This window comes from Salmo salar, chromosome 23 (genome assembly GCF_965601325.2).
Source record: "Salmo salar chromosome 23, fSalSal1, whole genome shotgun sequence".
In the NCBI taxonomy this organism is placed as follows: Eukaryota; Metazoa; Chordata; class Actinopteri; order Salmoniformes; family Salmonidae; genus Salmo; species Salmo salar.
Window position 1 is genome coordinate 36,443,400 of NC_138313.1, and position 24,686 is coordinate 36,468,085.

General features: G+C 42.3%; 1 protein-coding gene across 2 annotated transcripts; it reads right to left on the bottom strand.

Moving 5' to 3' along the window:
* Positions 1-5: 5 nt before the first annotated feature.
* LOC106584497 (transcription intermediary factor 1-alpha) lies at positions 6-13,290 on the bottom strand. 2 transcript variants are annotated; one of them, XM_014169872.3, is made up of 18 exons: positions 12,409-13,290; positions 11,933-12,051; positions 9,684-9,831; positions 9,307-9,439; positions 8,986-9,102; positions 8,708-8,822; positions 8,137-8,283; positions 7,850-7,964; positions 7,127-7,527; positions 5,937-6,086; positions 5,341-5,440; positions 4,955-5,009; positions 4,703-4,838; positions 4,052-4,410; positions 3,598-3,736; positions 3,364-3,438; positions 2,446-2,601; positions 6-1,196 (listed from the first exon to the last, which is right to left on the bottom strand). In XM_014169872.3, the coding sequence occupies exons 1-18, from the start codon at positions 12,668-12,670 to the stop codon at positions 924-926; spliced, it is 3,000 nt and encodes a 999-aa protein (XP_014025347.1). In that variant the 5' UTR covers positions 12,671-13,290; the 3' UTR covers positions 6-923. The 2 variants fall into 2 exon arrangements, with proteins under 2 accessions (XP_014025347.1, XP_014025346.1); XM_014169871.3 differs by having other exon boundaries at positions 12,340-13,290.
* Between the last annotated feature and the right edge of the window lie 11,396 nt (positions 13,291-24,686).

Sequence of the window (24,686 nt, forward strand, 5' to 3'; positions counted from 1 at the left end):
TAAAGTAAGATATTGGACATTGTTTATTTTACCCTGTAAACAGCTGCAAGTAAACTTGCATGCAAGAAGTATTTTTTATGAATAAAATATTTTGGTTTTCATAAGTAGCGATGGTATGAAGTCATGAGAAAACATGGCAAATGAAAGGTTATTTGGGACTGCAAGAGAAACAAAATGCATTTTGTTGAATATTTACTTGCCTGGTTTAAATGAATCATCGTAAATATTTACATACATTGCATAAAAATCACTACAACAATGTGAAATATAAATACATGACACATTGAATGGCTCAATGACAAAACAATGAGGGAACAACGATGAAGTTCTATTGTTGCGATTAATAAAGTAGGCCTCGTGTCATGCTACCAGCCATCACACTGTAAACTAGAGTCAAGGCTACCGTAGGCCTGAACAACTACACCTCGCACAGCTGACATGTTCATGAAACTAACACTTCATACAGTCTTGCAATAACAACTGAAATAGTCTTATGTTTTATCAGGCTGATTTGATACCTTTGACGTGTTTTCACTTTACTAACCTGGATTAACCTTGTCACAGTTCTTATTCCCCAGAAGGTACACAAACCCTGTTACAAGATCCATATCCACACAGGCTGCTGGATAATCAAACAGCTTCTGTTTTCATATTTGATACTCAGGTTCTTTAGTCATAGCAACACTATATTAGTACAGCATTAATGTAAACCAGTCTTAAGCAGGTATAGTAGAAGGAGGAAAGGGTTTTGGTACCCTGCTTCACTGTTCTTTTGTGTAAAATGATTCGATCACAGAACATGGAGTATTTTGGCACATCTAAGAAAATCAGACTTTCTCAGAGAATAAGATTAATTACTAGTATAGGCTAGTACTGGCAGTGTTATTGACTCATAAAAGTTGATGAGATGACGATGTGCGCGCTTATATGGCCTCTTCCTCTCCCTTTGGTGAGCTTAGCTGAGCAGGAGTAGGAGTACACAACTCCTGGGTCTCAGAGCACCTGCGCTGATGCTTTGCATGCTGGGAGCTCTCCTCATCAGTGGTTGTGGGAGGGGGAGGAGAGACGGGAGGGGTCACAGGACTGATGACCTCAGACTTGACCTTTGGAAACATTCGTTCAGGGTAGAGGAACTTCAGCTGCTCCTCAAAGAACCTCTCCAGGTTTCTCCCTGCAGTGGCAACCTCAGTGTCAGCCTGGCATGGGAGGAAAGAGATGACAGATGTATGTGGTTGTTTAACCTACCTTAGTTGAATGCACTGACTAACTAATTCTGGATAAGAGCATCCACTAAAACTAACATGTAAATGACAGAAACATTGTAAAAACAGTCCATCCACACACACATTAACTTCGGGTAGGGGGCAGCATTCGGAATTTTGGATGAAAAGCGTGCCCAAATTAAACTGCCTGCTACTCAGGCCCAGAAGCTGGGATATGCATATAATTGGTAGATTTGGATAGACATTTTCCAAAGTTTCCAACACTGTTAAAATAATGTCTGTGAGTATAACAGAACTAATATGGCAGGTGAAAACCGGAGGAAAATCCATCCAGGAAGTACTATTATTTTGAAAGGCTGTTTTTCCATTGAAAGCCTATCCACCATACAAAGACTTAGGACCCAGTTCACGATCTCTATGGCTTCTTCTACATGTGGCCAGTCTTTAGGCATTGTTCCAGGCTTTTACTCTGAAAAATGAGGGACACAGCACTTTCCAGACATGAAGCCAGTGCGTGATCGGGAGCGCGCCTTTCTTGTTTCTCTTTTTCTATTGATGAAGCTTTTGTCTGGTTGAAATATTAGTGATTATTTATAACAAAAACAACCTGAGGATTGATTTTAAACATAGTTTGACATGTTTCTACGAACTTTTATTGTACTTTTTTGACTTTTCGCCTGGGTGTTGAGAGTGCGCTTTGTGCCTTTGGATTACTGAACTAAACGCACCTACAAAACTGAGGTTTTTGTACAAAAAGAGGGACATTATCGAACAAAACGAACATTTATTGTGTAACATGGAGTCCTGGGAGTGCCACCAGATGAAGATCATCAAATGTTAGTGATTCATTTAATCGCTATTTCTGACTTTTGTGAGTCCTCTCATTGGCTGTGAAATGTCTGTATGGTTTCTTGTGGCTAGGCGCTGTCCTAACATAATCGCATGGTGTGCTTTCGCCGTAAAGCCTTTTTGAAATCGGACACTGTGGTTGGATTAACAAGAAGTTTATCTTTAAAATGGTGTATAATACTTGTATGTTTGAGGAATTTTAATTATGGGATTTCTGTTGTTTGAATTTGGCGCCCTGCAATTTCACTGGCTGTTGTCGAGGTGGGACGCTAGCGTCCCAATGATACCAGAGGTTTTAACAGCTTAATTAACACATCTGTGTAAACTAAGATAAAAGGACTCTTCTGGAAAACGTTAGTGCTGTCTAGTCTACCTCATTGAATGCTGCACAGTTCCTGAAGATGAGTCGGATGTCTGATACAAACTCAGAAGGTGTCTGGTAGCAGGGGCTCTGCCTGGATTCCAGCTTGCTCTTCACAATGGACAGAACCATCGGCGTCTTTGGGCTCTCCTGGTTCTCTGGCATTATCTACAGCAAAAGACAGAGGCTATCACAATATACAAAACAACAAAAAGTGTTTCTCTCAATGTCCCTCATCATGGCTATACAGTGGATGATAAACCAAGGAGACATTTCAATCCATGTCCCACCCAGCTACCTTTGCCACCACTGCTGAAAAAAATCCTAGGTGAAACACTGTTCAGTATGTGACTTAAAACTAGGATGTTTTTTTCCCCTGTGTGTGGTTAGTCAAGGTGGGGCCAAAGCCTGTGTTGTCAGTGTGCTGCTGTGGAATTCATCTGCATTTCATGCAGTGCAGGGAAATTATTAGCAACAAAAGAGTGATCAAATTTAAATTCTCTTCATCTCCACATGGATGTAAAGGTAAGAAGATCATTTTTGCAATTGAGCATTAGTGTCTCCACTCACCAAGGAGGATCTAACCTGGGATTGGGCATTAGTCTCGCCACTCACCAAGGGAGATCTAGCCTGGGATTGGGCATTAGTCTCTCCACTCACCAAGGGAGATCTAGCCTGGGATTGGGCATTAGTCTCTCCACTCACCAAGGGAGATCTAGCCTGGGATTGGGCATTAGTCTCTCCACTCACCAAGGGAGATCTAGCCTGGGATTGGGCATTAGTCTCTCCACTCACCAAGGGAGATCTAGCCTGGGATTGGGCATTAGTCTCTCCACTCACCAAGGGAGATCTAGCCTGGGATTGGGCATTAGTCTCTCCACTCACCAAGGGAGATCTAGCCTGGGATTGGGCATTAGTCTCTCCACTCACCAAGGGAGATCTAGCCTCCTGGAAGTCAGCACTGAGTTCACTGCAGTACATCTTCAGCAACAGTCTCTCACATTTCTGCAGAGAGAGAGAAATACAACACACCTTTACATTATATCAACCCCAGAGCTGATGTATTGTAATAAGATAAAAGTAACACTTTATACAAAGATAAACACCTCAGGTAGGCCTGAGAAATTATTGTCTCTTTCAAGTACAGTACAGCACAATACTGACCCGTTTGTCCACAGGGCAGAATCCTCCCTCAGAGTCTGGTTCCTCCTTCACTGTTCTGGGCTCTAATCTGCTGATGTCACAGTCATACACCACCTCAGGCACTGACAGGTCACGGCAGAATGAGCAGAACCACTCCCCACTGAAAGAAAAACAACAGCAGGCCAATAGAAACTTTAGTTTAATAACAACATTATAGCATCAATTTCAGTTAACCGATCCATTTAATTTAATCCCATTTTAGGGCAGTGCATTAGATACAGTAGGCAATCTCACCCAGTGAGGGCTGTGAGCCTGATGTGCAGGCTTTTGCTCCAACCAAGCAGAAACACACCTGATTCTAATAATCATAGTATTTACAATCATGTGTGTTTCTGCATGGATGGAGAAAAGGCCTGCACAGACTCAGGCCCACCAAGGGTAAGATTGTCCACCTCTCTCCTAGGGCCTATAGTACCTGGGTAATCTGAAGAGGGTGGGGATGTGGCAGGAGAGGTGGAAGACTTTGGGACACTTGTCACAACACAGCAGCAGCTCTCCTCCATTCTGACACACAGCACACCAATCCTCATTAGGGTCCTCTTCTGGAGCTGGGCCCTGACTGCCTAGCTGCTGCTCTGCCCCCAGAGAGTGGCTCTGCTGTGGGGCTTGACTCAGGTCCCCTGAAGGCCCTGGAGGCTGTGGTGGGGTCTGGGCCTTTTGCTCTGTGCTCTGACGAGATATCTGGACTTGTTGTTCCCCTCCATCTTGCTGACAGGTTTGGGCCTGGACCCCCGTGCTACTGTCTGGGAGGTTGGCTCTCAGGTTACCCTGTACCTGAAACACACACAAACACACTTACTTAACAGAACACTCAAAAACAGAACAGTGACCTCTCAGGGACCACCCAACAGCAATCCTGGTATTGAACACTATTACAACATCACAGTATATCATTACTGTGCTGTTACCATCTATAAATACCGTGGCTCAAAGACAAATAAATCACCCATACCATTTCAAGTAACATGCAATACGATGTACATGTAATCATTATCATAACTTTGTAATGATCAGTTATGAACATTTGTCTATCATTTGTCTATTTATAGTCCATCCGTCCTCTTACACAGCTGATGTCGTCCTCTGGCTCGTCTTTGATGATGATGATGGGTCCAGGCGATGACCTTCGTCTCCTCTTGGCAGCTGATCCCCCAGCTCCATACGCCTTCTGCTGCGTCTCCAGAGGTTTCCAGGAAACAGTCCTTCAATCAGCCAATCAGAAGGAAGGTGAGAGAAAGAGAAATATAAAGATTTTTTTTATTTATCAAAATGCCATGCCTGTATAGAATTCCCGAAGAATGTGAAATCATTATCTTACCCTGGTTTCTCTTCACAGGATATAGCAGTTAGTCCTGCATGATGGTGTCCTTGTGCTAAAGGAAGATAAATTGTATTCCTCATACATATTATACAGGGATGGAAATTAATCTAGCCTGCTTGACCGTGGCTAGTACTTTTCAGACCGGGCTAGTAGAAAATGTGCCAAACTAGCCTGCTGACTAGTGAAAGTTTTTTATTTTCAAATATGCCATAGAACAGATTTTGAACCCGGGCTAGTAAAACATTGACGTCTACTAGCCTGGCTGGACAGTGTCCAAAATCCTGAAGTTCCATTCCTGGTCATATATATAAGAAGCATTGCATTTGTTTTCTTATATTTTGTTGTGTAGTATTAGTAGTGTAGTACACAACACCAATACATACCAGTTCTGTATGGGAGGGAAGCTGGTAGGGTCTGAGGGAAGTTGGGTCTTATTATCTGGACAGGGCCTCCAGGGTGCTTGTTGTGATATGCAGACTCCATCTAAAACGTTTCACAACATCAATTAAGCTGCTAACAATCTGATTCTTAACAACATAATGCTACAGATTGATATGTGGATGTGAAATGGAGCTACAGTTGTGCTAAAATATACTGCCACCCTTGCACGATTCACTATTTCTTCTCAAATAAGTTGACATTTTGAAAATGTTTAGTGTTCTTCACATGTATATTTTGGATTTTCACCTGCACAGGGTCCCCCCCCCAAAAAGTATCTAAACTGACATTTAGATTTTTCAATTCAAAGTTTGAAAAAAATTGCCTGGACTAAATTATTCAGAATTCAAATGAATAGGTTGGAGGCAGGTGATTGTCCTTTACTGTGGAATTTATATCACCTGTGGTAAGTGGCAGGTGCCTACAGGGTAGAAATAGCCATTCAACTCCATTTTGAAGAGAGAAAACAGAACATTCTCCTCCATTACACTCCTTTGTGAAGTGCAAGGGTGCCAGTATATTTGAGCGCAGCTGTATGTACCTGTTGCTGTCGCAAGTGAGGAGAACTGAGGCTGCCGTTGCTAGGCAGTGGTGCATTGTGGGAGAAGTGAGGCATTGGGTTGAATACGTCCATGTGTTTGAGTGCATAGCTGCTGGGGCTGCTCACCAGGCCTCTCAGTGATTGGACAGCCTGTAAGTGAAAGAGACAGACAGTTGGAGACAGAGTCAGACAGAGCTATGCCATCAACAATCAATGTCATATCTATTCTTATGAGTCAATGGTGGTGACAGACAGATGAAATGGTGTGTCGTCAGTCTGTAATTGGTTAAGTCTGGGATAGTAGCCTGTGATTGGTTATGTCTAGGATAGGAGCCCCTTGGCTTTCACAACACAGAGCAGAACAGAAGACAGAACACAAACAAGCCACTTGTAAATGTTCCAGAATGCTTTACTTAAGCACTTTGTTTTGAAACAGCCTTCTTTGTTTGGTCTAGATCCAAGCCTGCAGGTGCAACGGTCAATGGTGAACAGTTGTTACTTTGGGGGAAAAATGCATAGAAACTGGAATTTTGAGTTCCACAGACAATATGATAAGGGGTTATATAACTAAAGATGTTATACACCGTTTTGTCAGAAATGTACTCATGAAATAATGAGACTAGACATTGCCCTGACCAACCATTCCCTCCTGACACTGTATATAATTCAAAACAGTGATGACACATTATAAAGTCAAACTAAACACAAGGCCTAGCGTATTAATGATCCATAACGTGGCTGTTGAAAAGAACAGTGCTTCCAGGCTCCACCTCAACAGCTTGTTCACATCAGCCATGACGCAACTCTTGTCTGAAATCTACAGGCCAGTGGATTGTCCTCTTGATCTGCCTGTATTTTAGAGCCTGTATAAAACAGCCTCAACCTCAGACTAAACACTGTAGAGCAGACATATCCATCATCATCTCTGGAGGCTTTGGGCCTGTTCTGTATCACGCATGAGCAGCTGCACTGAGATTTAGCCCTTTTTTTATATACGTGTTTTATTTATATGGTACCTTATGACTCAAACTGATCTTGACAAGTCAAGACATAAATTGCCCAGGATGTGAAGGCTGTCTGCTCCATTTGGGAAGACGTCATCCACTGTCTGCACCTGTTAAGAATCCCTGTCAATCAAACTGACACACACACACACACACACACGCAAGAGCGTGCACACTCTTTCCCACCTGGGGAGGATATCCAGGACTTGGCAGGGTACTGGTGGGACTGAGATGGATTGCAGGGGGGGCAATGAACCTCCGGCCCTGCTGGTGCATGGGGGGGAGACTCTGGGAGGGAGAGCCACCCTGGAGGGGCCCTGGAGGTGGTCTCTGGAGCCGCATGCTCTGGTACCAGGCCCAGGGTGGGGTCTGGGGCTGCCAGTGAGGCTGTTGGGCTAGTTTCTCCACCTGCATCTGGAGCTGAGCCAGGGTGTTGTGGTTGTGGGGGGCCAGGCGGGGCTGGGAGAGGCCTGGGGGCAGGCTGTTGGGGGAGCCTGAGGGGCCCTGCCCAGGATGGGGGAGTTGATGAGGGATGCCCTGGAAGCCGCCCAGCTGTGGGCCTGGGACATTCTCCACCACTAATGAGCCTGAGGGAACAGAAAGAGAGACGGCTTCAGCATAACGGAAGAGGTAATACACTGACCTGGTAAAGATCTTTTATTTCAGGAACAAACTGCGCCATACCAAACACATCCAGTATAACTAAGATTATTACAATACTACTACCTCAATTAGTGCACACTGCAACTGCTCATTTAAAACCACTACAATAATAACTACTACTACTACTACTGCTCCTTGTCCAACAGATCATTTTCTCCCCCAACATAAAACACTCCAATTTAAATGTTTCAATTAAATAGAATTGTAAGATTTCAGTGTAGCCACTCATTGTGCTTTCTATCTTACCCAGATCGACATTTGAAGCCCAGAAGCCTGACCGACACTGGAAACGCACAGTGCTCTGCGGTACAAACGAGGTATTGCATTTAGCCCGCAGGAGGTTTCCGATCTGAAACAGAATCTGCAGCAGAAGGGATGTTATTAATAATTTGGAGAAACTGAGAAAACACAAGGCATATGTTCTGCATTTCATCTATGCTTTACACCATGGGCTCCTGTCTGGCTTTAGGGATAGGGGATGCCTGGGAGTCAGCGGACTGAGGCTGAGGGAGAGTCTGGGAGGGAGGCCTTACCAAACGTTTGCAGTACAGGAGAGCTGTGCCGCCGTTCCTAGCTGTCGCCCATTTTGTGAAGTTGATCACGTGATCCAGGTGTCTGGACAGATAGCCAATATCCTCCTTCTGCTTCTTCAGACCGCTCTCATGATCCTTTGTCAGGCCCTTCGGGGGATAGGAAATAGATGGAGAAGTCAGAATCTGGGGAGAGGCTATAAGGACACTCCTGACCTCTAAAACGACTAACCAAAATCTAAAACTGACCCCTACTTTAACCAAATCCTAACCTTAACCTAATTTTAACAAATTCTGGAATGAAATATTGTTTTGCAGGTCAGGAGTATCCGTATAGCCTTTTCCCAGAATCTGTGGCATTTTAACACTGCCTTCAGGGTAAGCTCCTGTCATGACTTTAGGGCACATGACAGTCAAAACATTTGTAGGCCTTGCCATTTCCTCCTGCTCTCTGCACTCATAATGAATACAAAGAAACCTGACAAATCCTAGAGTCGGAATAGCTATGGAAACGTGAGAATATACAGAATCATCCTATCCTAATGTTAGAGATGTGATTGTGATCATACTGTACCTCAAGCTGATTGACAAGAATCTTTCCCTTTCTGTTGATCTCTAGTATCAGACTACAGATCGACTTCTTGATTTCATTGTGAACTGATATGCGGTTCTCATCAACTTGAAGGAGTCTGAGAAACATGAAAGACAATAGACATGAACAAATTCATCTTACTAAACACAAAATGTATTTGGATACACGAGGGATGGACATAGTCTTCACATTTTATTATACATTGTGTACATATACAGCAAGCATAGATTCTCTGATGCTAAAGAATATGCATTGTTTACCCATTGTTTATGGAGTTTGACACATCTTCAATTATCTTCTTTTTTTCCTGCAGTTGACGATTCATATCCTCCATGTAATGTTTGTGATTCTTATAGGCATCCTCCAGAAACTGGTAACTAAGTAACATACCATAGTTAGTTATTTAATTGTTACAAAATAATTCAAATCCACTCAAATATAGTACAGCTTTAGTCACTATCAATCAATTAATTAATTCATATATAAATCAATATTTATTTAAATAGCACATTTCATTCAAATAAAATGTGTTTTTAGATATATCTTTTTTAAATCAATAGTGGCACATCAGTATTCCGTACTTGTGGTCCTTGTGCTTGAGTAGCTGACAGTCTCGACAGGTTGGTAGATCACAGGTTTCACAGAACAGCTTCAGGGGCTCCTGCTTGTGGACTTCACAGAACACTGGCCTATGAGTGGAAACACCCACAGACTCTGGAAAACCAATAGGAAAGCATTTAAAAGCCAGAAGTTAATCTTTCTGTAACCAATTCCAATCTGTCAGCTACAGTACAGGTATGCATTTTCTCTCAGGCTTTTTGTACTGTGTAGGAGGATGTGAATGTTATTATCACTGAATCAACAAGAATATAATGTAAATAGAGCTTCTGCTTGTTGTACTGTAGGTATTTCCTTGACAATCGTTGCTGCCTCAGTCAGACTGGAAGCTGTACTGTACCTTGAGATACATCCCCCTTCTGTCTGATGGTGTGGTCTTTGGTGAACTTGACCCTCTGGTGGGCCTCCACGCAGGTGGCACACATGAACTCCACACAGTCCACACAAAAACCTGTAGTCTCTGTGTTATCCTCACAACTCATACACAGCTACGTACAGGGAAGAGAGTCCAGTCAGACATATACATCAACAGAGAGACAGGTATACAGACCAGACAGACACATACAGTGGGGGGAAAAAGTATTTGATCCCCTGCTGATTTTGTATGTTTGCCCACTGACAAAGAAAGGATCAGTCTATAATTTTAAATGGTAGGTTTATTTGAACAGTGAGACAGAATAACAAAAATATCCAGAAAAACGCATGTCAGAAATGTTATAAATTGATTTGCATTTTAATGAGGGAAATAAGTATTTGACCCACTCTCAATCAGAAAGATTTCTGGCTCCCAGGGGTCTTTTATACAGGTAACGAGCTGAGATTAGGAGCACACTCTTAAAGGGAGTGCTCCTAACCGCAGCTTGTTACCTGTAAAAAAGACACCTGTCCACAGAAGCAATCAATCAGATTCCAAACTCTCCACCATGGTCGAGACCAAAGAGCTCTCCAAGGATGTCAGGGACAAGATTGTAGACCTACACAAGGCTGGAATAGGCTACAAGACCATCGCCAAGCAGCTTGGTGAGAAGGTGACAACATTTGGTGCGATTATTCACAAATGGAAGAAACACAAAAGAACTGTCACTATCCCTCGGCCTGGGGCTCCATGCAAGATCTCACCTCGTGGAGTTGCAATGATCATGAGAACGGTGAGGAATCAGCCCAGAACTACACGGGAGGATCTTGTCAATGATCTCAAGGCAGCTGGGACCATAGTCACCAAGAAAACAATTGGTAACACACTACGCCGTGAAGGACTGAAATCCTGCAGCGCCCGCAAGGGCAAGGTCCCCCTGCTTAAGAATACATATACATGCCCGTCTGAAGTTTGCCAATGAACATCTGAATGACTCAGAGGACAACTGGTGAAAGTGTTGTGGTCAGATGAGACCAAAATGGAGCTCTTTGACATCAACTCAACTCGCCGTGTTTGGAGGAGGAGGAATACTGCCTATGACCCCAAGAACACCATCTCCACCGTCAAACATGGAGGTGGAAACATTATGCTTTGGGGGTGTTTTTCTGCTAAGGGGACAGGACAACTTCACCGCATCAAAGGGACGATGGACGGGGCCATGTACTGTCAAATCTTGGGTGAGAACCTCCTTCCCTCAGCCAGGGAATTGAAAATGGGTCGTGGATGGGTATTCCAGCATGACAATGACCCAAAACACACGGCCAAGGCAACAAAGGAGTGGCTCAAGAAGAAGCACATTAAGGTCCTGGAGTGGCCTAGTCAGTCTCCAGACCTTAATCCCATAGAAAATCTGTGGAGGGAGCTGAAGGTTCGAGTTGCCAAACGTCAGCCTCGAAACCATAATGACTTGGAGAAGATCTGCAAAGAGGAGTGGGACAAAATCCCTCCTGAGATGTGTGCAAACCTGGTGGCCAACTACAATAAACATCTGACCTCTGTGATTGCCAACAAGGGTTTTGCCACCAAGTAATAAGTCATGTTTTGCAGAGGGGTCAAATACTTATTTCCCTCATTAAAATGCAATTGACATGTGTTTTTCTGGATTTTTTGTTGTTGTTATTCTGTCCCTCACTGTTCAAATAAACCTACTATTAAAATTATAGACTGATCATTTCTTTGTAAGTGGGCAAATGTACAAAATCAGCAGGGGATCAAATACTTTTTTCCCCCACTGTACATAGCTACTGACAGACAGGTAGAGGGACCAGTCAGTCTTATTACTTTCCACGAAAGTTAAGTCGAATGTGAACTTGAACTTATTGTGCCTCAGAACAGAGAATATCGGTTAGAAAGTAAACATTACAAATCTGAAATCTGCCAAAGACAAAACTGTGTGTCTGTGGTAGTGACATTGATGTTGGAGATAATGCCAGGCTTCAGCTTTACATCTGTATAATGCTCATGGGCTACTAAGCTGAAAAACACCCGGCATCTTGGTGAAATTGCTTGGTAAATAACTGAGAGATCCAGGCGGCTGAACAAGCTTTGCTTGGGTTATCCATAGTCTCTTCTTACAGGGCAGCCATGAGTCAGGCAAGCAAGACTATGTCCAATAATACAAAATGGAATGTACAATCCAGCAGTAACCTACATTGACCAGTATTTCCACCCACCTGAACAGTCCTCTCCACAGTGCTGCTGGAAGCCTCCACTGAGTCCCTCACAAAGAAGTTCTCCATCACGTCTACCTCCATACACTCCTGTCTGCACACCGGACAGCGAATCACATTCACTGTAAATGGGTAAATGGGCAGACAAACACAGCATGCATACATATTGAATGAAGTTGCACACACACAACTGTAATGGTTAAATATCTCCAAGAAAGCACAACATGAAATAAGACTCACTCCCTCCCTCAAACCCCACTCATCACATGTCTGAAATTGTAATCTGTGCATTAAATTCCTCTTGGTAGATGCAATGACTTCCAATACAGATTCATTGTTTTAAATACATCACAGACAAGTGCAAATCCCACGATAGCATCCTGTCTTGCACAGACTGCAATTTTACACACCCGGATGCACCTCCCCATTTGGGATGCACTGTCTCGCGTATCTATAGTTTGTAAACATGAGCAGCTCACGTGGTTTCGTCGAGCTGTTAGTGTCTGGCATGGCCAAATTCCTGGAAGCCGACGGCAAACACTTCTTACAAAATGAGTGGAGACATGGCAGAAGTTTTGGTTCTCGACTGTGAAAGTTTAAATGACACACGGGACAAGTGTCCAGAAAATTCAAGGTGCCTGTCCGCTCGTTGCAGGCGTTCGTGTTCTCCTGAACTGGCATGCTCTCTGCTTCGTTCTCCACAATAATGACAGCATCATCGGACTCTGCACCTTCATCCATCGCTGCTTCACTTTTATTAAAACAACACAGATAAAGAAGAACCCCTGTCTATCTATGTCACCTGACAGAGAGCTATCCAAACAAGCAGGTATTCCCAAAAATGTCCATTCAAAAGAATAGAACTAGTCTAGACATCCTTCGTTCTCGTCGGTGTTGTGTTGCCTCCGGAACACTCCAATGTCTTCTTTGGTCAACATCCGCGTGCAGATGAGATCCTTTTCGTCAAATGCTTTCAGATATTCAGCAGCACTACGCATTTATAACTGAATTAAATCCCTCGTTTGCAAACACACAACAAATATATAAGCAATTTCTATGATTGTTTACAGGCTACAGTACTGCACAACAGCGCGTATGAATTAAATCAAATCCAGATGCTGCTTGTATATTTGTCCCAGACTGCTCCTCGGCGCGCAAGCTGCGGTATCTGAGATGGGTGGGGTCAGGTGCAGTAAAGCACTGTGATAGGAGGGAATTGTGTGCTCCTTTCAAGCGCGCGCTTGTTCCAATAAATTGAATTAAATTTAGGGACAGCTCCATCACAGAATTTCTAAACCATTGTCTCGCGTCTGATAGCGCAAGGGCCGTCTGCACTGATGACGTGTCGCGTTAGAATGACGCCATCTGACGGACGACAGTGGAGACCGTTCATATGTGGGAGGGTTTTGTTTTTATATTGGTCATAGAGGAGAAGGCTCTGTACATGTATGATGTCCCTGGGACATTGCACAATATAATGTAAATACAAATGAAAATATAATAATATTGAGCGAATCACCCTCAACGGCAAAAGTTTATTCCATAGTGTAATTTTATTTAAAAGGTAGACTCAGCAATAAGACATAGGTGCAGAAAGTAAACAGCATAGTGGGGCAATTTCTGCAACAACTAAGAGTGTGAGGCTCAACTTCTCCGCTGTTTTGGTGCGTGAAGGGAACCTGTGCACATGCGCAGATACTGTGTGAGAGCTAAGACTTGCATCTCGCTCAACTCAATATCCGCTGTTCTGATGTGGCAGCACCGTCATTTAGCCGAGTCCACCTTTAATAAGGCCTTCCGACACTGTACATATTTTACAATTATTACATGACACACTGTACGCTGTTACCAAATTCAAATCTTGATATCAACCTGGCCAGATTGTATGCTTTGCTTCAGTTTTGTCATTGAAGACTGCAATTGGCTTGTGAGGCTAGCTAGAGTGTCTTCAGAAAGTATTCATACCCCTTGACTTATTCCACATTTTGTTGTGTTACTGCCTGAATGCAAAATGTATTTTTTTTTATGTCTCACCCATCTACAAACAATACCCTATAATGACAAAGTGAAAACATGTTTAAAAAAAAAATATCATTTGCATAAGTATTCACACTCCTGAGTCAATACTTTGTAGAAGCACATTTGGCGGTGGTTACAGCTGTGAGTCTTTTTGGGTAAGTCTCTAAAAGCTTTGCACACCTGGATTATACAATATTAGGCCATTATTCTTCATTGCTAGACAGCCATTTTCAAGTATTGACATAGATTTTCAAGCCGATTTAAGTCAAAACTGTAACTAGGCCACTTAGGAACATTCAATGTCGTCTTGGTAAGCAACTCCAGTGTAGATTTGGCCATGGGTTTTAGGTTATTGTCCTGCTGAAAGGTGAATTTGTCTTCCAGTGTCTGTTGCCTGTGCTTATAGCTGTATTCCCTATTCATTGCCGATGACAAGCATACCCATAACATGATGCAGCCACCACCATGCTTGGAAATATGAAGAGCGGTACTCAGTGATGTGTTGTGTTGGATTTGCCCCAAACATAATGCTTTGTATTCAGGACAAAAAGTTCATTTCTTTGCTAATTTTTTTTCAGTATTACTTAAGTGCCTTGTTGCAAACAGGATGCATGCTTTGGGATATTTTTATTCTGTACATGCTTCCTTCTTGTCACTCTGTCATTTAGTTTAGTATTGTGGAGTAACTACAATGTCGTTGATCCAGCCTCAGTTCTCATATCACCACTGTAACTATTTTAAAATCACCATTGGCCTCATGGTGAAATCCCTGAGTGGTTTCCTTCCTCTCCAGCAACTGAGTTAGGAATGATGCCTATATTAGGGTTTAATATTTTCCCGGTATTTTACAAATGTTCCATCCCGAGAATAAATCACTTTTCTCCTGGGTGAACCAATATTTCCCGCCAAAACCAGAAGTGTCATTCAAAAGCATTATAAAGCATATAAATAAGTCTGGATTTGATTAGAGCTTTGGTCAGTATGAAAATTCAAACCTGATGCTACCTGAGCCTGATGAGCCATATATTAAATATATTTTATGAGCCCTACATTAATGACATTTAATTAGCCCAAGTCCAAAAAAGCCCAAATGATTGTGCCATTATCCAATACATACAGTATTGATATAGGCTACTGCACATTAAGCATGACAGAAAAACAGAAAAGCCCATAGATGTAGCTAGCTATAGCCTATGCTCTTTTGGGTGCATTTGGTCTTCAACAAGGTCCAGAGGGCCGCACTGAAAATATGTTATATTTCCTCACCTTTTTTTTACTCAAACCAGGCCGGATTGGACCATATGTTTGACACGCCTGCTATTATATTAATTTGACTATTCACAATAATCATATTGTTCCTATTGGTCAGTCAACGGGATCGGCTCCTAACACCAGCCACATTACACGATAAAGGCTCCAAATTTCTGACACTACCAGAACTTTGTCAGAGCCTACGAGCGCATGTAGTGGTACTTAATCAGCAGACCCTGTCACGCTGAACGAACCAAGACATCCGACAATCGTTTACGACAATGTGGCAATTTTTCCTGAAACTGCAAAATCGTGGCATAAGACGGCTAAAATCGTACAGGCTTTGCAGGCCTTTAGTTGAATAACCAAAAGTGTACTATGTCATCATTCACCCTACTTTGTGGGTTTTCTAGTCCATTTTGCTCTGAGTGACATAGAGAGCAGAGCACTAAGTGACACAGAGAGCAGCGCACTAGGTGGGTCATTTTGCACTGAGTGACACAGAGAGCAGAGCACTAGGCGGGTCATTTTGCTCTGAGTGACACAGAGAGCAGAGCACTAGGCGGGTAATTTTGCTCTGAGTGACACAGAGAGCAGAGAACTAGGCAGATCATTTTGCATTCTGGATTAAAGGTAACTCAGTAGATAATACATCAGCCATTATGTTTCCTAGATAGGTAAGCCCCAGCCTCACCTCTCCCATAGTCCAGAGACCAGGGATGGGCAACTTTGATAGGGGTGGGGGTGTAATGGGAAATTTTAATTGTATGTGTCCACATAACTGAGTAAGTAAGTGACTAACCTTGTGAAACTGTCCTATTATAATCTCCTGTTCTTGGGAGTATCATCCTGTGTTGCAAACCAGCTTGCTCCTGTGCTCTTTTATAGAGAAAAGGAGAACTGAGAGTCCCACCAAGAAATACAACTCATCATGAGTGGCCACAGTAGCTTGCAGATCTGCGTACCCACATCCATACCTACACATGCAGTCAGAGCCGGCCCTAGCCTTTTGGTGAGGCCTTTTGGTGCCCCCCACCCCCACCCCCACACACACACACACATTTTAGCAGCCCCTTAGTTTTAGAGTTAATTTCCTGCAATTCTACACATTTTGCCATAGGGCAGAGAGAAGATTTGACAATTTTATAACAAATTTCATGCAATTCTACAAATTTTGCCATAGGGTGGAGAGAAATATTTGCAGTTTTTAATAATATATCTGAGTGAGAGTGACAAATGTATTCTATTACAGACACTTTAATGCATACTTTTAAATTATATTATGTGAGCTAAACATAAAAATATATAAAATATATATTTTTTAATTACTAAAGTTACTGTCCCCACTACAACAACAAAAATACTTAAATACATGTAATTTAAGCCTTGAAATATTTTATCGAAATACTGTAGAATTCCATTCATTCCTATGGAGGTCTGCTGTGTGCCAATATGGCCGACCGGTGGCTTCAAAGCCTTTCATTGGCCAAAACATAGCATCAGCATTCCAGGGTTTATATATATCATTGGCCCAGACAGACAGACTCAGAGATTAACCTAATGCTGAGAACCACAGTGATTTTCTCAGTGATGGGAACCAGATTCCCTTCTTGGGGCTAGGGACTTATGGAGACCCACGGACGGTAAGAGAAACCTATTTCTCTTACCGTCCGAGAGCACCAAGAGCATGATTTGATTTGACTTACTTTATTATTATAGTGTCATGCATATTTAGGATGCGCATGCACGCTGTGCATGGGAGAAAACTATTTGACAAAGATGAAACTCCAGCACGAATACTTTGCACATTAAGAGAGCCATTACATTATTTGTGGAGTATTCAAGAATACAATTGTCAGTGTTGGAATTTCTTATTTTTCAAGAATGTACAGAATACCTGCCAGCCTGATTTGGCTCACATTATTAGGATTTCTCACCTGTTAATCTCATTCCCAGACACGTTTAGCCTGGGGACGAGGTAAGCCACCTGTAAACTGGAATCTTTTTTGAGAATCAAGGATCCACGTATTTCAAATGAGATTAATTCTGGATGAGTTGTAGGGGTTTAATGGCACAGGCAGGGAGCCCCGCCAGCAGCGAGTTGGGTGTTGAACGACAGGGTGTTGTCCAGGGTCACGCCAAGGCTCTTAGCACTCTGGGAGGAGGACACAATGGAGTTGTCAACCGTGATGGCGAGATCATGGAACGGGCAGTCCTTCCCCGGGAGGAAGAGCAGCTCCGTCTTGCCGAGGTTCAGCTTGAGGTGGTGATCCGTCATCCACACTGATATGTCTGCCAGACAAGCAGAGATGCGATTCGCCACCTGGTTATTAGAAGGGGGAAAGGAGAAGATTAATTGTGTGTCGTCTGCGTAGCAATGATAGGAGAGACCATGTGAGGATATGACAGAGCCAAGTGACTTGGTGTATAGCGAGAAGGGCAATGTGAGCAGGACCAGCGGTGTCGTTTGACTTAACAAACGAGGATCGGATGGCGTTAACCTTCTTTTCAAAATAGTTAACGAAGTCATCCGCAGAGGGGGGGGGGGGGGGGGGAGGATTCAGGAGGGAGGAGAAGGTGGCAAAGAGCTTCCTAGGGTTAGAGGCAGATGCTTGGAATTTAGAGTGGTAGAAAGTGGCTTTTGCAGCAGAAACAGAGGAAGAAAATGTAGAGAGGAGGGAGTGAAAAGATGCCAGGTCCGCAGGGAGGCTAGTTTTCCTCCATTTCCGCTCGGCTGCCTGGAGCCCTGTTCTGTGAGCTCGCAATGAGTCGTCAAGCCACGAAGCAGGAGGGGAGGACCGAGCCGGCCGGGAGGATAGGGGACATAGAGAATCAAAGGATGCAGAAAGGGAGGAGAGGAGGTTTGAGGAAGCAGAATCAGGAGATTGGTTGGAGAAGGATTGAGCAGAGGGAAGAGATGATAGGATGGAAGAGGAAAGAGTTGCAGGAGAGAGAGAGCGAAGGTTGCGACAGCGCAATACCATCTGAGTAGGGGCAGAGTGAGTAGTGTTGGAGGAGAGCGAGAGGGAAAAGGATACAAGGTAGTGGTCGGAGACTTGGAGGGAAGTTGCAGTGAGATTAGTAGAAGAACAGCATCTAGTAAAGATGAGGTCAAGCGTATTGCCTGCCTTGTGAGTAGGGGGGGACGGTGAGAGGGTGAGGTCAAAAGAGGAGAGGAGTGGAAAGAAGGAGCCAGAGAGAAATGAGTCAAAGGTAGACGTAGGGAGGTTAAAGTCACCCAGAATTGTGAGGGGTGAGCCATCTTCAGGAAAGGAGCTTATCAAAGCGTCAAGCTCATTGATGAACTCTCCAAGGGAACCTGGAGGGCGATAAATGATAAGGATGTTAAGCTTGAATGGGCTAGTGACTGTGACAGCATGGAATTCAAAGGAGGAGATAGACAGATGGGTCAGGGGAGAAAGAGAGAATGTCCACTTGGGAGAGATGAGGATTCTAGTGCCACCACCCCGCTGACCAGATGCTCTCGGGGTATGCGAGAACACGTGGTCAGATGAGGAGAGAGCAGTAGGAGTAGCAGTGTTTTCTGTGGTAATCCATGTTTCCGTCAGCGCCAAGAAGTCAAGGGACTGGAGGGTAGCATAGGCTGAGATGAACTCTGCCTTGTTGGCCGCAGACCGGCAGTTCCAGAGGCTGCCAGAGACCTGGAACTCCACGTGGGTCGTGCGCGCTGGGACCACCAGGTTAGAGTGGCAGCGGCCACGAGGTGTGAAGTGTTTGTGCAGAGGGGAGAGAACAGGGATAGACAGACACATAGTTGACAGGCTACATGAGAGGCTACGCTAATGCAAAGGAGATTGGAATGAAAATTGACTAAACAACTGGGGAAGCGAGAGAGCAGGGCCTCCCTCACTAACCATTCACTGAAACACTCAAATATAACTTTTCCAACTTCCACTTTAGAAATGATAATTGATGTAAACTACAGTGGTTCAATGTTTCCAGGAATAGGCTCAAACTTAGTTTATTCAGCTAGATAACTTGGTACAGTATTCTTCTGTGAAACCCACCCAGTGCACCGTGTCCTATGATGCCGTAGCTAATTAGCATGCTAGCATCCAATAACACACGGTTAGCACCAATACTTGGTTACAATAAACTACCAATGGATCATTCGTGTCCGCTTCGAATGAATACAGCTGGCTAGCTAACCTTGTTAGTTTCTCAAAGCTACACCTTTATCCTTGATACAAAGACAGCAAAGACAACTATGTAGCTAGCTAGCTAATCAAATGAAATCGTTCTGTTGTAATGTAATGAAATGTAATATTACCCGCGGAGCGAAGCACAACTACTCACTCCAGCATCCGGACAGTCGGATGGAAAGGTGACGTTCTTTTAACGCTTGTTGATTTAAACACTTCAATGTCACTTAAAACTTTCTATCGCAGAACAATAGTATACTTTAAGGGTCAGTTTCCCTGGCACAGATACGGTGGGGGAAAAAAGTATTTGATCCCCTGCTGATTTTGTTGTTTGCCCACTGATAAAGAAAGGATCAGTTTAGAATTTTAATGGTAGGTTTATTTGAACAGTGAGAGACAGAATAACAACAAAAATATCCAGAAAAACGCATGTCAAAAATGTTATAAATTGATTTGTATTTTAAGGGAAATAAGTATCAGCAGGGGATCAAGTACTTTTTTCCCCCACTGTATAGAATTTGAAATATTTTAAAATAGTATTTGAACCCAGGTCTGGTTGGTCATATTGAACTACTACCTACAGTGCATTCGGAAAGTATTCAGACCCCTTCCCCTTTTCCACAATTTGTTATGTTACAGCCCTATTCTAAAATAGATTTAATAAATAAAAATCCTAATCAATCTACAGACATCACCCCATAATAACAAAGTGAAAACAGGTTTTTAGAAATTGAAAAACTGAAATACCTTATTTACAAAAGTATTCAGACCCTTTGCTATGAGACTCGAAATTGAGTTTCCATTGATCATCCTTGAGATGTTTCTACAACTTATACATTCAATTGATTTGAAATGATTTGGAAAGGCACACACCTGGGTATATAAGGTCCCACATTTGACAGTGCATGTCAGAGCAAAAACCAAGCTGAGGTCGAAGGAATTGTTCGTAGAGCTCAGAGAACACAGTGCCCGCCATCCTTCTTAAATTGAAGAAGTTTAGAACCACCAAGACTCTTATTAGAGCTGGCCGCCATGCCAAACTGTGTCACGTCTAGAGGATTCCTGGCACCATCCCTACGGTGAAGCATGGTGGTGGCAGCATCATGCTGTTGGGATGTTTTTCAGAGGCAGGAACAGGGAGACTAGTCAGGATCTAGGGAAAGATGAACGAAGCAAAATAAAGTGAAATCCTTGATGAAAACCTGCTCCAGAGTGCTCAGGGCCTCTGACTGGGGCGAAGGTTCACCTTCCAACAGGACCACAACCCTAAGCACACAGCCAAACAACCCAGGAGTGGCTTCGGGACAAGTCTCTGAATGTCCTTGAGTGGCCCAGCCAGAGCCCGTACTTGACCCCGTTCTACATCTCTGGAGAGACCTGAAAATAGTAGTGCAGCGACGCTCCCCATCCAACCTGACAGAGCTTGAGATGATCTGCAGAGTATAATGTGAGAAACTCCCTAAATACAGGTGTGCCAAGCTTGTAGCGTCATACCCAAACCTCGAGGCTGAATTCGGCCGGGTAGCCAAGTGGTTAGAGCGTTGGACTAGTAACCAGGTTGCAAGTTCAAATCCCTGAGCTGACAAAGTACAAATCTGTCGTTCTGCCCCTGAACAAGGCAGTTAACCCACTGTTCCTAGGCCTTAATTGAAAATACGTTTTTTTTTCTTAACTGACTTGCCTATTTAAATAAATAACAAATACCTATGCAAATGTAATATTTCAGTTTTTTTATATATACATTTGCTAACATTTCTAAAAACCTGTTTTTGCTTTGTCATTATGGGGTATTGGGTGTAGATTGATGAGGGAAAAAAACTCTTAAGCCAAAACAGTTGGTGTGTTGTTGTTGTTTTTTCCCACAGGTGGAGTGACCATCCTGAATACCCATTTCACAATGAATATTTAGCCTGCCATTCCATGTATTCCTTTACCCCTATTATATTTTTTATAGGATTTTGTATTTATTACATTTATTTGGCAGGGACAATGTACAACAAAACATACATTTCAGAGTATGAGAAGTGATGCGTTGCACCAGATTTAGATGACAGCCAAGTTATATCTGCAGTCCCTGAACACTGAACATGTTTCATTGTTTTTGTGTGACCATAGTCTAGTAGTCTATATTTCTTTGAGTTAAAGGGGCAATCTGTGCAAAAATGATTTATTATTTTTTATATTTTGTTAAAATGTCTATTTAATATTTTCTATAATTGAAATTAGATTCTGATTACATCTCTTTAGTTTGTGTTGGAAAGGGAAAAGTTAACCATAGAAATAAGAATGAACGCTATCATAATGGGTGGACTGGCGGCCATTGCGAGTGTACCCATAGGAGCAAAGCAGGAAGTAAAAGCAGAAAGTAAAAGCAGCAAGTAAAAGTAGGAAGTAAAAGCAGGAAGTAAAAGCAGGAAGTAAAAGTAGGAAGTGTACCCATCAATCTGTGCTGTGATTTGTTGAAACAACTCAAATGTCATTGCAAAAAAATACATTCCATTGCATAAGCCACATCATTTGGCATCATTTGAATGAACACTACATTACCATGGAAAGCCATTGCGAGTGTACCAATGAGATTACCAGTCAAATTGCCAGGGTTAGAGGTTCCAAGCCCGTTCTATTCATTCTTATTTCTATGGGTTAACTCTGAAGAGAAAAAAAAGATCCAATCAGGATTTTTCTTTGGTGGTCTCTGGGAGGAAAATCTAGCTAGCTAAGTCAGTCATTGGCTAGGCCCTCAGAATTTAGACAGAAGGGATCTGACATTCAACTGTATTAGTGCAGAATTTTGGAGTGACAGGGAAATCAACCAATCACATTTTGACTTGTAATGGGTGAGACTGTTTTTAGAATATGTTTGCAGCTCTCTTGCTGTTAGCTATCTCTTTGAAGAAAATATGTGTGAAATATTGTTGCATTTAAACTTTAGATCACCAGTTACTTTGTGTGCTGAACGTGATAAAATATGTTTGCAATTGGAAGTAATAGTTGAAAGGACAGCGACTGTAATCTGCATATTGTTAAAAGCAACCCATTCATAAGCCAGTTGGCACCAATCACTGCAAAAACACAACCATTAAGCATTTCCAATTAGAATTAAGGTAGCAGGTTAGGAGACAGTTAGGAAAAGGGTTATGGTTAACGACAATGCTCTCCTAACCTGCTACAAAATTAACTTTGTATCAAAGTGGCGTGAAAAGAGGGTGTCCCAGTTGTTTAGGCGGTTATTGTTGCTTGTCGCATTATTCCGTGGCTGGTACGTGAGTGACAGACAGCCCGATGACTGCCTCAGGCATTCATTCTTATTTCTATGGGCGTTTGCCTAAGGCCTGTTTTTATTCATTCATGATGTCATCAAAATGCATTGCTACTTCTGCATTAGTGCTAGATATTATTTTGTGCGCATTAAGTGATGATGCTTCTGTTATTTCTCTTGATTTTAGATTTTGAAGTTTGACATTTTGTAAGATTTTTTTCATCATCATGGATGGTCAGCTCTTGCATCCATAGCACTGCATATGAATTTGAGAGGGGTTACATTTCTCTGGCCCCTTCCCTCAGCTGTTTACCAGAAACAGTGGAGGGGTGTCTGCTTTGTTATTTTTTGAACGACATATTTGGGCTTTAATTCTGTCATTTTGACAGTAACAAAAGGCCACCAGGGGGCTCTACTTGACAATGAATGAAAACCTATGACTAGAAATGCTGATTATCCCATCACTCTGTACTTTGCCACTAAAAACTGTGCCTTACTTGTATTTAACACATTTAGCAAATAATTACAATAATCAGAGACTGCAGAAGCATCCCTAGTTTTAGTTATAAGACTAGTATTAGTTATAAGAATAGTCTTAGGGATAACACTAGTCTTAGTTATAACACTAGTCTTAGTTATAACACTAGTCTTAGTTATAACACTAGTATTAGTTATAAGAATAGTCTTAGATATAACACTAGTCTTAGTTATAACACTAGTCTTAGGTATAACACTAGTCTTAGTTATAACACTAGTCTTAGTTATAACACTAGTCTTAGTTATAACACTAGTCTTAGTTATAAGAATAGTCTTAGTTATAACACTAGTCTTAGTTATAACACTAGTCTTAGTTATAACACTAGTCTTAGTTATAACACTGTTCTTAGGTATAACACTAGTCTTAGTTATAACACTAGTCTTAGTTATAACACTAGTCTTAGTTATAACACTGTTCTTAGGTATAACACTAGTCTTAGTTATAACACTAGTCTTAGTTATAACACTAGTCTTAGTTATAACACTAGTCTTAGGTATAACACTAGTCTTAGTTATAACACTAGTCTTAGTTATAACACTAGTCTTAGGTATAACACTAGTCTTAGGTATAACACTAGTCTTAGTTATAACACTAGTCTCAGTTATAACACTGTTCTTAGTTATAACACTAGTCTCATAACATTGGTATTAGGCTACATCGCAGCCCCTACTGTTTGTGCTGCAGACCCATAAATGCACTTCAAGTTGACTTCTGAGTGAGAACTCTGGTGTAGTGTCACTCTCTTGACATATCAGTAGATATCTGGCTGTACAGATTCATGCAATTCTGTAAGGAGATGGGAGTGTATCGGCACGACAGGTTTAGTGTGAGAGAGTTGATTGTAACCATAACATAACCTGACATAGATAGGTATGAATCTTATCTTCCACTTAAATCGTATTTCAATTAATCATTCACTGACGTCAATGGGAGTAAAAATTCAGTTGACAATCTGGTTCGCCAAAGATCATAGGTGTTGAACTGTCCCTCAAAACAGTTTTGGAATCTTTACCCCGTCCTGCCTTATCATGTTGGTTAAGTCAATGCAGGTGTTACGTCAATGCAAACATTTGACAGTCTCTGTACCCTAAATGGCCCTATATGACCTTGGTTGTTTGTTTTTCAAGTTGACTCAGTTGATGCTGATGCTCAGCAGTGTCATGCTATCTGAATGTTTGTAACTGTTTGTTCAATTACACTACCGTTCAAAAGTTTGGGGTCACTTAGAAATGTTCTTGTTTTTGAAAGAAAATAAAATAAAATAACATCAAATTGATCAGAAATACTATGTAAACATTGTTAATGTTGGAAATGACTAATGTAGCTGGAAACGGCTGATTTTTACTGGAATATCTACATAGGCGTACAGAGGCCCATTACCAGCTACCATCGCTGGCAATTCCTCACATGGAATAACCTTCATTTCTCAGAACAAGAATAGACTGATGAGTTTCGGAATGAAAGTTTTTGTTAATGGCCATTTTGAGCCTGTAATCGAACCCACAAATGCTGATGCTCCAGATACTC

What these genes read in the sequence shown, in the direction of transcription:
- LOC106584497 (XM_014169871.3), bottom strand. Translation starts at nt 12,670, where the DNA reads ATGGATGAAGGTGCAGAGTCCGATGATGCTGTCATTATTGTGGAGAAC. An exon ending in TCTGCCCTGTGGACAAACGG is followed by an intron (nt 3,439 to 3,597) that starts GTCAGTATTGTG and finishes CTCTCTCTGCAG; the next exon opens with AAATGTGAGAGACTGTTGCT. An exon ending in ACTGTGCAGCATTCAATGAG is followed by an intron (nt 1,197 to 2,445) that starts GTAGACTAGACA and finishes CTCCCATGCCAG; the next exon opens with GCTGACACTGAGGTTGCCAC.